This window comes from Cyprinus carpio, chromosome B25 (assembly GCF_018340385.1).
Source record: "Cyprinus carpio isolate SPL01 chromosome B25, ASM1834038v1, whole genome shotgun sequence".
In the NCBI taxonomy this organism is placed as follows: Eukaryota; Metazoa; Chordata; class Actinopteri; order Cypriniformes; family Cyprinidae; genus Cyprinus; species Cyprinus carpio.
Genome location: NC_056621.1, coordinates 10,708,721 through 10,722,829, shown reverse-complemented (window position 1 = coordinate 10,722,829; position 14,109 = coordinate 10,708,721). Strand labels below are relative to the sequence as shown.

At 35.7% G+C, this 14,109-nt stretch overlaps 1 protein-coding gene across 6 annotated transcripts in view; it reads left to right on the top strand.

The window, feature by feature from the left end:
- LOC109087420 (neuron navigator 2-like) overlaps positions 1–14,109 on the top strand; it is a 65,812-nt gene that overhangs the window by 24,290 nt on the left and 27,413 nt on the right. For all 6 annotated transcript variants that reach the window (XM_042753558.1, XM_042753557.1, XM_042753560.1 and 3 more), the window contains one exon: positions 1,310–1,432. In XM_042753558.1, the coding sequence (XP_042609492.1) occupies positions 1,310–1,432 (123 nt within the window). The remainder of the gene's footprint in view (positions 1–1,309; positions 1,433–14,109) is intronic.

Below are 14,109 nucleotides of genomic sequence, written 5' to 3'. Positions count from 1 at the left end.
TCAATGGAATATTTTTGAAAGACATTCACCTCTTTACAGAAAAAAAAAACATAATTCTATTAATTAAAACTATTATAAATACAAATAAATTATTAATATTATTATTCTTCTTATTATAAACATTTCCAGGGGATTATAAATGTTTTCCAGGGGATTTCAGACAACCTGAAATTTCAGGCTTTTTTATTTAGATTTTATGTTTTTAACAGTGAAACAGGATGTTATTCAGTATTATTGTGTTCTGTGGCTGTATTGTAGTTCTGTTGTGCAAGAGGTGCATCTGTAATATGGTAAAAATCATATTAACCTGAAGCATCAAGCTTATCTGGAATTGGATCAGCCTGTTATCAGCGCCGCTCTCCCCCTGCAGTAGTTTTAAGTGTTTGGTTCATATTGCTTGTCCCCAGAGGGCAAATGACTCTTTTGAGAACCTGTTTAGAACATCCGCTTAAACGGTTTAACAGAGTAAACACCCATCCACCGAGTGCCTCAGGTTATAACTCACTGTCCCACACAGCTCACCTGTCCTCTTCTGCCTGGAGTCCAACCCACAGTCGCTCTTATTTTCTCTCTCTCCTCACTTCTCAGTGCAGTGTGTCCTTATTAAGAACACGGATAAACACTTACAGTAAGATCACAAATACATAAACGCACACCTTAAGAGTCAACAGACACGGTCATGTGAAACCAGCCAGACTTTCTTGATTGTCGCAGTCCTAGCTTTTGACCTTTGGTGAGGTGAGTGAATATTTTGACTTGCATGCTGGTTCAGGTATTGTTGGTGTTAAATTAAAAGAGGCACTTGGTCTAGTTTATAGCTGCTTTGGCTGAATAGTTTTTGAATTGAGGCTCATTTAAACAAGCTTGTAGTTTCATATTGATTAAGTTATGCTATATGTATGTATGTTGTGTATGTAAATAAAAAATAAAAAAAGGTCTTTCCTGTACAATCCATGGCAAGATCTAAAATGATCGCACTTCTCACTTAGGTAGAAAAACAGTTTGTATTTCCTCTGTTTGTAGTTAATTGAATTAATTTGTTATGAATGTGAATATGCAGACACAACATGCTGTCAAAGGAACCGGACAAGTGTAGATTATAGATCATCAGACCGTGGCAACATCATGTAAAATATTTGCCTATGTTAATGCATCTGGCTACATATTTAACTGTAGCGTTTCACAAGACATCCTGTTTATGCTTCATTTACAGATAAGACTCTGCATTAGATCTTCAATTTGTATCTTGAGTGCTGAACCAGCATTTATATGTGTGTGTGTGTGTGTGTATGTGTGTGTGTGTCTGCAGATACATGACGGACGGAGGTCTCAGCTTGTACTCCAGAAGGGTTAACCGGGTCTCAGATGGAACGAACAGCGTGAGAGGGACCGTTCACCACTTTAATCCCAAGAGTCAAGATGATACTGATAGGTAGGACTTAACCTTTAACCTTTGCGTTACCTGCACTAACTCACCCTGTAGACTCTTTTTCTTTTTCCGATGATGTTGATCGCCACAGACTGTTTGGTAGTCAAACCTGAGGATTTCAGATGGGCAACAGAGTTGCTTTTGTTTCCTCACAAAGGAAGAGAGTGGTCATTGTCTTCATCAGTGCCGAAGGCAACAGCTAATGGATGGGTTTAGACATACATTCGGTTCTTTATTCATGTGTTATCACGTTCGGTGTGCCTTTGTGCCGTCCTGCAGGCCCTGCGGCTGTTTAACGTCCCACATCCCTCGCTGTTTGCATTGTGTCTCCTCAAACGCAACACCACTCTTTGTGAACATGTAAAGTCTTCTGTGTTTTTATTAAACACACTCTGAGCTGACAGCGGTTGACATTTTTATGATTAAAAATGTCAGAAGATCTGACACACATTTTAAAAAAATAAAAATATCTCAAAAATCACATCTAAAAAAAAAAAAAAAAAATGTAGAGGTAGAAAACAAATACATTAGAGAGGATTTGGAAGAAATGGGCTAAGAAATGAAAGTGAAAAGGCAGTGGGTGGGGAGGTAAGATGATGTTGCAAGAATGTGCTACTGGAAGGATTGATGAAAGGATTGGAGCTGAAAGAAGCCTCAAAAACAAGAAAAAAAGACAATTTTTTTTTCTTTTTCCTAGTGTATTTGCAAGAGATTTTGTTAGTGATCATCATAAGCTGCCCAATGATGTCATTATTTACTCACCTACATGTGGTTACAAACCTGTATGACTTTCTTTATTCTGTAAAACACAAAAGAAAATGTTTGAAAAATGGCCATACAATGAAAGTCAGTGGGGTCCAGTGTTGTCAGGTTCTGTAATTAAAAATCCTATTAATATTTTTCGGATTTTTAGAAATAACTTATATGCTTATAGTATATGCTTTTTTATTGAAGCCATCAACCCACATCATTTCAACTTATTTTGTAAATAATCATGTTTAGCATTGGGATTCCTGGTGAAAAACTACATTTCCCATGATCGATCTATCTATCTATCTATCTATCTATCTATCAATGAAGAGTTTTTTTTTTTTGAAAAACAGATAACTCAAAAATCTTGTTTTTTATTATGTTATCATGTTTTTATTGTTTTTATTGTGTTTTATTGTGTTAGTTAGCTGTATTTCTTTGTTATTTTTTAACGTATTCAAAATATCCCAGCTGCAGTTTGGTTGAGATTAATTTGGAGATTAATTGAGATTAATTTGAGATACGCCCAAGGCAGACAAGCTTAGATTGGTTACAATCATCCGGGTTTAAATCGTGCTCAAACTGATTTGATTTTGATGCAATATTTACACTGAAGCTCACAGGCAACTATGGTAAGGGGCGTGACATTTCCCGACCAGGTGCCGAGTGCTGCCAATCACAACACACACTGGCCCAGCTAACCAATCACAGCACAGTTTGTATTTCAGAAGGCAGGACTTCATTTGATACAGGAACTATTCCAGCCGTTCATGCCAGACTGAGGAGAGAGGTGTTGTAATAATGTAAAATATGTGAAAAATAATGTGTTTTTCGAACAACCTAGTATGAGAGCCTGTTCTAGTACACCCCCAAAACAATATCAAGACTTTAAAAATGGAGCTATCTGTTTTTGCAAATTAACTCTTCATATATTCATATAACCTTAGTTTTATATTTCTACTTTTTCATTTTGATTGCCATTCGCAATGCTTCATGGGATTTGTAGTTCACCCAAAAATGAAAATCACCCCATGATTTAGTCACCCTCAAGCCATCCTAGGTGTATATGATTTTCTTCTTTCAGACGGATACATTGGGATACATGTCCTGGCTCTTCCAAGCTTTATAATGGCAGTGAATGGGTGCTGAGATTTTGAAATGCATCCATACATCATAAAAGGTACTCCACACAGCTCTGGTGGTTAATAAAGCCTTTTGAAGTGAATCAATGCATTGTATAAGAAAAATATCCATATTTAAAACTTTATAAACCATAATCTCTAGCTTCCGCAAACTGGTACACGAATATAAGCCTCTTGACTTATATCAAAATCCTTTAACATATTTCTTTACAAATCCTCGTTTCATACTTCTAATTTGTGACTGGTGTTTTGTTTTGCTCTCTCCTCTGTTTTTCCGCATTCGTCACTTCTCACTGGAGCTTACGCTACACCTACATCATCCACTGGAACACAACTCTTTTGTGAACACGCGCACGACAGTTAACAGAAGCTAGACAATACAGTTTATAAAGTTTAAAAATCAAAATTTTTCTTACAAAAACACATAGATTCACTTCAGAAGGCCTTTATTAACCCACCAGAGCTGTGCAGAGTACTTTTTTATGATGGATGGTTGTTTTTTTTGGGCCTCAAAATCTTAAACCCCATTCACTGTCATTATAAAGCTTGGAAGAGACATTCCAAATATAAAAACATAATTCATACATCATACATCTAAAAGAAAAAAACAACTTACACCACTTAATGACTTCATAGTCTGAGGTGGCATAAAAAGTGGTTTGGAATGACGTGAGTGTGAGGGTCTTTTTTAGGTGAACTATGTTGCTTTCAAAACTGAGCTCTGACAGTCCGGTCCTCCAAAGTGGACTAGACTTAGTCTGTAATTAAAAGTCTGACTCTTCATGACTGAACTTGCCCTGTTCTTGATGAAGGCAGTGCAGAACATCTCACAGATAAAATGGCAGTCGATCAAAATGTTGGCATAAAATAAGGAAAGTCAGACAGATGACCTACAGACAAGCCCTTCAAGATTCACTGTTCTCCAAATAAGGTTGTTTTTTTGAGCCCAGCCAGGTGTTTTTGCAGGATTCTGTGCCCAGTACCTGTCAAGATATCGTCTTAGTGCCCAGACTGATACAGGTGAAGGAGGGATGATCTAAGAGCTCGTGAAATGTAGCTGGGGGGCAGGAATGGCGAGAATCCAGTGGGAATTCCTTTTCTGTCTTCCTTCTTACTGGAAATGCTTGAATTCATTAATAAATTAGATTATTCCTCCACCAGCAGCAGCTGTAAAAAAAAATAATTAGTTTTTTTCGCTCATGTTATTTTGACTTGCTTTGTCATCAGATCTGCCAAAACAAAGTCCGGGTCGGTGAAGAAAGATGAGGCGGTGCGAACTTTAGTGATGCATCCTTCTGAGAGCTGCTTAAATTCCAACGATAAGGGAGCCATGTTGGTTTTGGAGTTGAATTGTGTGGATGCTGTAGAAGATTATTTTGATTAATTTGCACTGTACTGTAAATTCGGTCAAGACTCCTGTGATCAGATCACAAGCCAAACTCTATTTTTAGTGTTTTATTTTTAATTTATTTAGACAAAAATTAATAGTATACATTTAACTGTCATTATTTAGCTTTTTTCCACATAATTGATACATAATGTTCATGTCAAACTTTTTTTGCAGTAATGGAAATGGGACCTCCTCCTTTTTATATACTTTTGCATAGAAATGCAGACACACCTTCAAAAATGACAGTAGTCTCAAGTATGTGGTGTCTGAATCCCTGTGTAGTTTCCTGTCGGTGGAGGGATGTCCCATTCTTAGGTCTGTGATGACTGCTACATTGTGTTTGACTGTGTAATTTTGCTGAGACAGTTCAAACACGGCTCTGAAACGTGATCAGGGCGTCTCGCCCTGAAGAAAGGGGCTTAGGGACCAAGTCTGGACTGAAAGCAGAGACCTGGTCAAATTCACACCCACACACAGAGGAAATGTGCCATATTGCACTCTCACATCTGTGGGTCAGTGGGTTTCAGTCCTTCATTTCAATGCATATGAATGCCTTTGGTGTGAGGCATTCAGGCAGATCAGTTTACATTACTGTACCTTAAAAACTTCCATATGTAAATAACCTCTATGTTATGATTGTCTAACCTATGTCTTCCAGCATACTTTATACTTTAATTTGTCAGGGTGGGCTAAGTAGCTGAATACTAAATATGCATTAATTTGTAAACGGGGCAGTCATGGATGTGACGTCAAACTAGGGCTGGGTGATGCAGCTGACAGATTATTATATTTCAATCTATTTTTCAGTCTTTTGATTATATTATAAATATATTTTGATATTTATGTATTTGATCTGAAATTGTATTTTTTAAATTTCATTCAAACAGTAAAATCAAAAATCAGTTTTATTTTACTTTTTGTTTTGTTTTTATCTTGCTTGCTTTTTGTTTTTGTTGTACATTTTATTTTATTTTTGTTTTGTTTATTTTATTTCCTTCATATTTTTTTTTATTGTGCATTTTAATTACTATATATTGTTTGGTGTTATTTATATTATTTAGTGTTAGAATTTTTTTTATCATTTACATATTTTTTGTCTTTTATATTGTTTAATATATTTTTTAGCTTTTTGAGGACATTCTCTTTTTTCCCATGAGGAACCATCATTTCAACCGAACATTCTTACAGAGAAAATTCAAAACATTTAATATATTCAATGCAAAATACAGTAAAAAAATCTGAAAAACACTGAAAGAAGATGAGGAATATAAAAAAAAAAATCTATAGACCAGTATAATGAACAGAAGTGTTTACCTGTAAATATTTTTACAAAAACATATAATATAATTTAAAATATGAAAACATAGGCACTTTTTTCTATAATGACAAAAACAGTTTGAACTGATTCAAAGAAGGTATTTTTGCAGAATTAGTTAAAAACTCATCTGAATTGTATTGCACCTATTTGCTTATTAAAGTCACCGCAGATATATTTTGCTAATATTCAGTACATCACCCAGCCTAGACAATACCATTATGGTTTCTGAATGAGATTTTTGTAGCTAAGATGTACTAAGGAGGGAGCTTTGCGTGTGAGTATGTCTTACATAACAATGAAAATGATATGTCCCTTTAAGCAAGATTTGATTTATGACTTGCATTGCAACCTAGAATATTTTTCCAAAGGCGTTTTACATAGAATTGAATGTGCTACTTTTCTTTTCCTTTCATATTTTTTAGGTGTCAAAATAATTGTGTCTTGTGCTAATATTTCTTTAGAAAGCAATTTTGTGTTCTGTCAGTGCTCGCCAGTGTTGTTTGGCAGCTGGTAAATTCATATTTCTCCCTATGTGACCGGAAGTCTGTAGGGCCCTCAGCCTACACAAATGTGCTCTCCACCAGGAGAAAGACAGAAAAGGAGAGATGAGCTGGCAACTTGCCTTTTTGCCAACAAGCATTATTGTTCATGATAGCCCAGCAGGTACAGTCATTAAGTGCGTGGGAGGGCTGAAAAAAATCTCTCTCCACTTTCACGCTTCTCTTGCACCACCGGCCCCTCGCCGCGCACGCAGACTCGGCAGTAGGAGCACAGTGGAGGTAGTGTTATGGCTGAGACTGATTAGGATCTTTGATAGTGCTGGTGTGTCTGGTTCTCAGGGATCTGATATGTGTCCCTGTGATCAGCTGTAACTGTATAGTGCAGATACAAATAGATGACGAGAGGGCAATGAATTGTTTTGTATTTGTGTCTGTGCATTTATAGTTGTGTGTCCAGTAACTAAATGTAAAATTACTTATCAATTTTCTAACAACATTTCTGATCAAGTTTTAACTATTTACATTTGCTTTTATCTAGCTGTTTGTTATATAAGATTTGAATTTTATTTTTTGTTTTGTTTGTTTGTTATTGTTGTGAGTTTATTTTTTGCAGGGTTTTGTTTTTGTTGTTGTGACTTTTATTTTGATTTGCAGAGTTTTGTTTTTTGTTATGGCTTTTTAATCAATCAAAGTTTTTTTTTTTATTATTATTAATATAACTATAGTTTTTATTTATTTTTATTTTTTTACTTTAAATCAAAAAAAAAAAAACAACCAAAAATTTCAAAAAAAAAAAAATAAGCAGATTTTTTTCCTCCCATATTCATTGATCGAAAAAGAAGAAAAGAAGTGATGTAGTGCAGGGAATTGGTTCTATCCATCAGTACTGGATTTGATTTTGCAACATACATTGCACTTAAAAGTAGAGATAGATGGTTGTGAGCTTGAAGAAGTGAGGGTTAAATGGACTAAATGATTGGAGAAGAGCTGTGTACATGTTCATTTCAGTTATTTCTCCTAACCGACAACCGAGGCTTGTTAACCAATTATTAACCATTAACAGACTAGATTATTTTAAATTATAATTTAATTGAATTAAATTAGAAAGGATAAGTGTCTGTGACCCGTACTAACATTTGTTTTCCAGGGATTAATTTTACATGCGCAAAAAGCAGCAAACAACAGAACATGAAGATTCACATGGTCGCATCACATCACGCACCTGCAGCGCTTCTGCGAGCGGAGAAAAAAAAGCTAAGCTATGTAACGAATTAAACCTATTAGGCCTATATGAGAAATATATTTTACTTAAATAACAAATTAACAAGTCGAAAGAAAAAAATGTGCAACAAGTAGGCTAGTCTAGTATACAGAGTTTCGGTTCATGCATTTTTGTGGTGCATGTGCGACAGGAAACCAAGACGGCAGAAAGCGGCATATTATTTTTCTTTATTTTATAAAAGCACAAAGATTTGTTTTTATTGTGAATGTACACAAATAAAAGCAAACCTTTTATATTTTCGATTATCTTTATGACTAGAACGAGTAGTTGTTTCCATAGTTAGATTGATGCTAGGCCTAATTTTATAATATTTCACATTTACATTTGCAAATTGCCATTGAAACCTGCTGGTCTATTATTGGTAAGTTGGTAACATGAGTGAATGAAACCCAGACAGTCATTTAAGTCTGCCAGCAGAATTCCAGCACAAAGGGAGACACAACCTCTGCCTATTTTCATCTGTTACGCTTAAGTCATTAACCCAATCCATCGCCAAAACTGCAATGAGTGCAAGTCTGGTTCTTTCACCTTAAGCCCTCAGGACAGATTCAATGACAGCATGTGAAGTGTTCTTCGCTTTTAAGCTGCTTAAGCCGCCACCCGTGCAATTATTTTTTTTATTATCGTGTTGGGGCAAGGCATTTGGAAATGTAATCTTTTGGGAAAATACAAAACAAATGTTTTGGAAATAGGAAATTAATGGGTTTATTTGTTGTTTCAGTATGAATAAAAGATGCGGGCGGGGGGGGGGGCGCAGTCTATACATACAACACATGACTGGCAGCCAATGCTCAATGGATTCTGATCCGATGGAGACACAAGTTTCTGGATGGCACTGTACCATTGGATGGGAATTGTTACAGTAAATTTGCTCTTTCTTAAAAGAATAGGTCACTCAAAAATTAAAATTTGTTGATGTTATCACCCCCAGGCCATCCAAGATGTAGTTTGTCTCTTCATCGGAACAGATAGGGTGAAATGTAGCATTACCTCACTTACTCACAAATGGATGCCATCAGAATGAGAGTCCAAACAGCTGATATAGAAAATAACGCTTTTTGCAGTGAAAAAGTCCATCCCGCTATCCTCTCACATATTTGTTTAGAAATGGTCTGTTTCACTTGTAAATGTAGTTGAGATAACCTTTTCAATGGAGAAATTAGTATTTTGGATTGTAACCAGAAGCAATGGTTTTTAGCTAAATACATCTTAATGATGGATTTTTTTAATTCAAAGAAACCAGCCATGCCTAAACAATATTTTAATATATTGACTTTATTAACATCAATTACTGGATTATTGTGATGTTTTTATCAGCTGTTTGGACTCTCATTCTGACGGCACCCATTCAGTGTAGTGGATCCATTGCTGAGCAGCTGATATAATGCTAAAATTTGCTACAGTGAAGAAACTAACTCATCTACATCTTGGATGGATAGCTTAAGGGTGAGCACATATTCAGCAATTTTTCATTTTGGGTGAACTATTCCTAAGAACGTCGAGAACTCTTCTAAGTATACTGAGCTATGTTTTATTTGGGTCTTAACTCGAATTGTTTCTTCACCTATCATCCTTCATAGAATTATTTTGCGACATTGTTGAGATCTCTCTTAATTTAGAGAAGACACGTGAGATCTTTCTTCCAGAAAAACATCTCAAACTCATCTTAAGTCTGTGTTAGAAAATCAAGTGAGATACCAAAGTAATTCCATTTGTGATTTTTCTTTAAATTGAGAACACCAGTCTTGGCTGGTTTGTAGGACATTGTTTGAACAAGAGAAGTTTTGCAGCTTGGTAGATTCTGAAAGTGTTCTTGCCGACAATGTGATTGTTTTTGTGGGGAGGAATTGCACCTTTAACAGTGCTAATTAGATGCTTGAGACAATGATCTTAATCACTCAGCACAGCCATCACACCCAGTGGCCCATTCACATGCAAACGTGGCCGGAGAACAGGAAGTAGGAGATGGAGAGACAGAGAAAAGAAAAGAAACAGAGAAATAGACTGAAAGACAGAGGGAGGAGGATATCCATCAACACACGGGTCCCCCACCCCCCATGCTACCGTTGTGTGTGTCAGAGAGAAAAAGAGAGGGAGAGTGATGGGGAGTAACTGACTAAAAGTTGCAACGATATTCATTTAGTTACATTTTCAGTAGCAAGTTGTTTTCAAAACAATTTTTCCTGAATAAGCTTTTTCCAGTAACAAACTTATTTTTCAACAAGTAGTGGCTTAATGTAAGAAAATGCTACTGAACAGGTTATTTACTTATGTATTTATTGTCACAAAACATTTTACAGCGATAGACAATAATACCATCTACTGTATCAAGATTTATTTTAGGGAATTAATTTCTTTGGATTGGTTTATTTACATAAACCAGTAAAAAAAAAAAAGCCATCACTGGTTTACTGCATGGCATATGCATGTCTATCTATCTATCTATCTATCTATCTATCTATCTATCTATCTATCTATCTATCTATCTATCTATCTATCTATCTATCTATCTATCTATCTATCTATCTATCTATCTATCTATCTATCTCTCTATCTCTCTATCTATCTATCTATCTTTAAAAGGGAAGCTTAAAATTATTCATATCTTGTAGCTTAGCTATAGTATGAATAGTCCATGTTGTGATCTTATTTATTTTTATTTTGTGAAGATATTTCATATGAGATTTTATTATTCAGTTCAAGGTGTACAGCTTTTGTGTACCCGAATGTGCTGTCGCTGTGTGTATTCTGTGGTAGTAGAAGTCAGAGGCAGAAAAAAGCGAGAAAAGAGAGTATTTGTGTTGTTTCAGTGTGGCATGTGTATTTGCAACAAAAGAACACATAGAAGTGAAAACAAAGGGGTGACACAGGAAACACAGGAAGGAAAGAGAACAACAATGGAGAAATTGTCATGTGCTTTCAGTATCGTGGTGGCTCCTACAGACCCATTTGAGCTACAATACAGCTCTTCTTTATCTCTATATATATTTATCTTTATCATATGTAAATTATTTTTTGCCATATTTGTGAGGTGAGAATTGTACACACTTTTTTTCTCCTCCAACCTTGTTTGCAAAAACTATTTTCTCTAACTCTGCCCACTATAATTCATGCGATTTACACTTTATACAAATAGCATATTACTTATGTTTAATCTCAGTATAAATACAGTAGCATACAAAAGAGACACCAAACCATTTATAATGTTACTTAAGAATTCTATTTCAAATAAATACTGTTCTTTTAAACTTTCTAATATTCAAAGAACAAAATATTAAGTTTCTATAAAAGTATTTAGCAGCACAACTCCTTTCAACATAGATAATAATAAAAAGAAGAAGAAGAAATAAATGTTTCTTGTGCACCAAATCAACATATTAGAATGATTTCTGAAGGATCATGTGACACTGAAGACTGGAGTAATGATGCTGTAAATTCAGCTTTGCATCACCAGATTAAATTCCATTTTAAAATAGATTTTTAAAAGAACAAATTGCAATAATTGTTAGCAATATTACTGTTTTGCTACATTTTAGATCAAATAAATGTAGCCTTGGTGAGCATTAGGGACTTAAAATAGGGGAAGTTGTGGCGTAATGGTTAGAGAGTTTGACTCCTAACCCTAAGGTTGTGGGTTCGAGTCTCGGGCAGGCAATACCATGACTGAGGTGCCCTTGAGCAAGGCGCCGAACCCCCAACTGCTCCCCGGGTGCCGCAGCATAAATGGCTGACACTGCTCCGGGTGTGTGTTCACGGTGTGTGTGTGTTCACTGCTGTGTGTGTGCACTTTGAATGGGTTAAATGCAGAGCATGAATTCTGAGTATGGGTCACCATCCTTGGCTGTAGGTCACGTCACTTTCACTTTTTTTTTTTTTTTTTTTTTAAACTGTCAGTTGACTTATTTATCATATTTGGTCATTGCCGCATCATATAGCTACATATTTGTATATTTACAACACAATAATGGTGTGGTAATATACAGTATTATTGCCTTAAATTGCCTTTCAAGCACTTTTCTTTAGGAATTGCAAGTCTACTGTGTTGTGCCAAGGTGCTTATATTTGCCTTGCACGTTTAACCATTTTTCCATATTCAAAACAATGAAAATCATGCTCTGCGGTTCCCTGGAAAACCAACACTAACACAACCGAAGTGTGAGACCTGAAATGTTGTCGTCTTTGTTATATTTGTTTGTTGAAGAAGATGAAGGAGAGAGAGAATGCGAGCGGGATAGAGAAAGGAACTACTCCGAATTCCTCACGCTCACTAGCAGCTCTATCATTACAAATGTCTGGCGGCAAAGGTTTGGGCACGAGGGCTGGAATCTCTCTCTCTCTCTCTCTCTTTCTGTCTGCCTCTGTGTTATTATACAAAGTCACATGCTCAAAACTGCTCTATGAAGGCAGAAACCTCTGGTCACGCTGTATATATACATTCCCCAAGATTTTTAGACATCTATTTGCACTTTCAATGGTTTTAACGCTAACAAGATTAGCGGCTACCTCTGTTTTTATGGATTTTTGTATACGAAAAAAGCTCAGGTGCTACATATGTAAGGTCTCGTATGCCCACAAAGTTTTCTGCCAACATTTGAGGCCAAAAACACTGTTTGCTGTTTTGGTAAACGCAACAAAATTGCATCTTGGTTAGCGGGATATTCCGCAAAGGATTAAGGCAGCTTGACCTTTAACTATGGGATGTGACCCTTAAAAAAACTTTTGTAAACAACAGGGCATGAGAATGTGAAGCATTGTGGTATGAACTAATTGGCTAGGTTTTGGTGAAGTCTGTAGGTTAGTCACTTATTTACTTTATGTACCTTTAGCCACAAGCTAGCCACCCGCTAAACCCCAGACAGACAGAACTGTAAACCGAAAATGGATTCCCACACTCGTATCACGGTGGACTATGCTTCCAAGCTGTAAAAACACACTTAAGCCGTAACTTATCACAGAAGTTGGTGTGCTTAAGAAGATTACTCCTTCACACAGCTACACACACATACACTAATACTTACACACAAAGACGTTTCATGTTCGAACCTGCCTTGCCTCAAACCTGTAAGGTCACCTGGGATTTACGACACAACACAGATGTCCAGATCTAACTCATGTGAAGACGGTGACTGTCAAACCTGTCCCGCTGAGAGGACAGACCAACTTTCAAAAACACATTCGCTTTTCTTTAACATGTTGTTTATGTTGTTATTGCTAGCTAAAACTATTAAACATCATCTTTGGTAATTGAAATTAAGCAAAAATAAAATTTAAATGTATAATTGGAAAAAAATTACACATTAAAACGTTGCCTTGGCGACTAACTGAAATGAGTTTGAGTTGAAAACTGAAATCTTATAAAGATTTATAAAAATGAAAATTAAAGCTGTATAGAAATATTTTAAAAAAAATGAATTAAAATGGCAAAAGCACATAGCAAATTTACTAAAACAAACAAAATTGTAAATGAAAATAAAAAAAATAAAAGCTCAGTCAAAATATCAGTAAGTACTATAATATTATTTAACAATCTTAAAATAACTCTATCATCATTTTCTCATCCTATGTTGTTCCAAACTTGAGTAACTTTCATTCCTATGTGGAGATAAAAGATGATATTTTGAAGAAGTGTTTTTGTCTTTACAATGAAAGTCGATTGTTTTTTTTTTGTTTTTTTAATATCATTGTTTGTTGTTGTATATTTTCACATATAATAACATGGTCTTTAGAGATATTTCTATAAGCAATGGCCATTAAAATATATTAGATGACCACTTCTATTCACGTTCATTTTATAGATCAGTTTTTTGTTAACAATTGTCTTAACTTTACTAAGGAGTAACTTCTGACACAGTTGAGTTGATGCTTTAGGTTGATTTGTGAGAATTCACTTGGTCAGATGTTCCTGATCTTTGAACCATAAACACTTGATGTTAGCAGGTTTTTTGACCACTTCAAAACCCAATTTGATTTTAAGCTTTAGCTCATTACAGATGAATAATTCAGTTTAATTAACATCTTGACATTCTCTCTAATCCAGCTCTGTTCTGAGAGCAGTGTATAGAGTTAACACCCATCTCCTTTTGAAGTTCTGCCGGGGTTAAAGACTGCTTTGTGATCAGATTACCATTCCTTCAGTTGGTAAAGCCGCTCCCCTCAGCTTGTGGTTGGCTGCTGGGTTTGTGTGTGTGTGTGTTTGGGGAGAATCGGTCTCTCTCTCAGAGCAGTGAAAGGTAGAGCGAGGGAAGGAGTGTAGCGGAGCTTAACTCATGAAGCTGCCTGCCACCCAGCCAAACTTTAG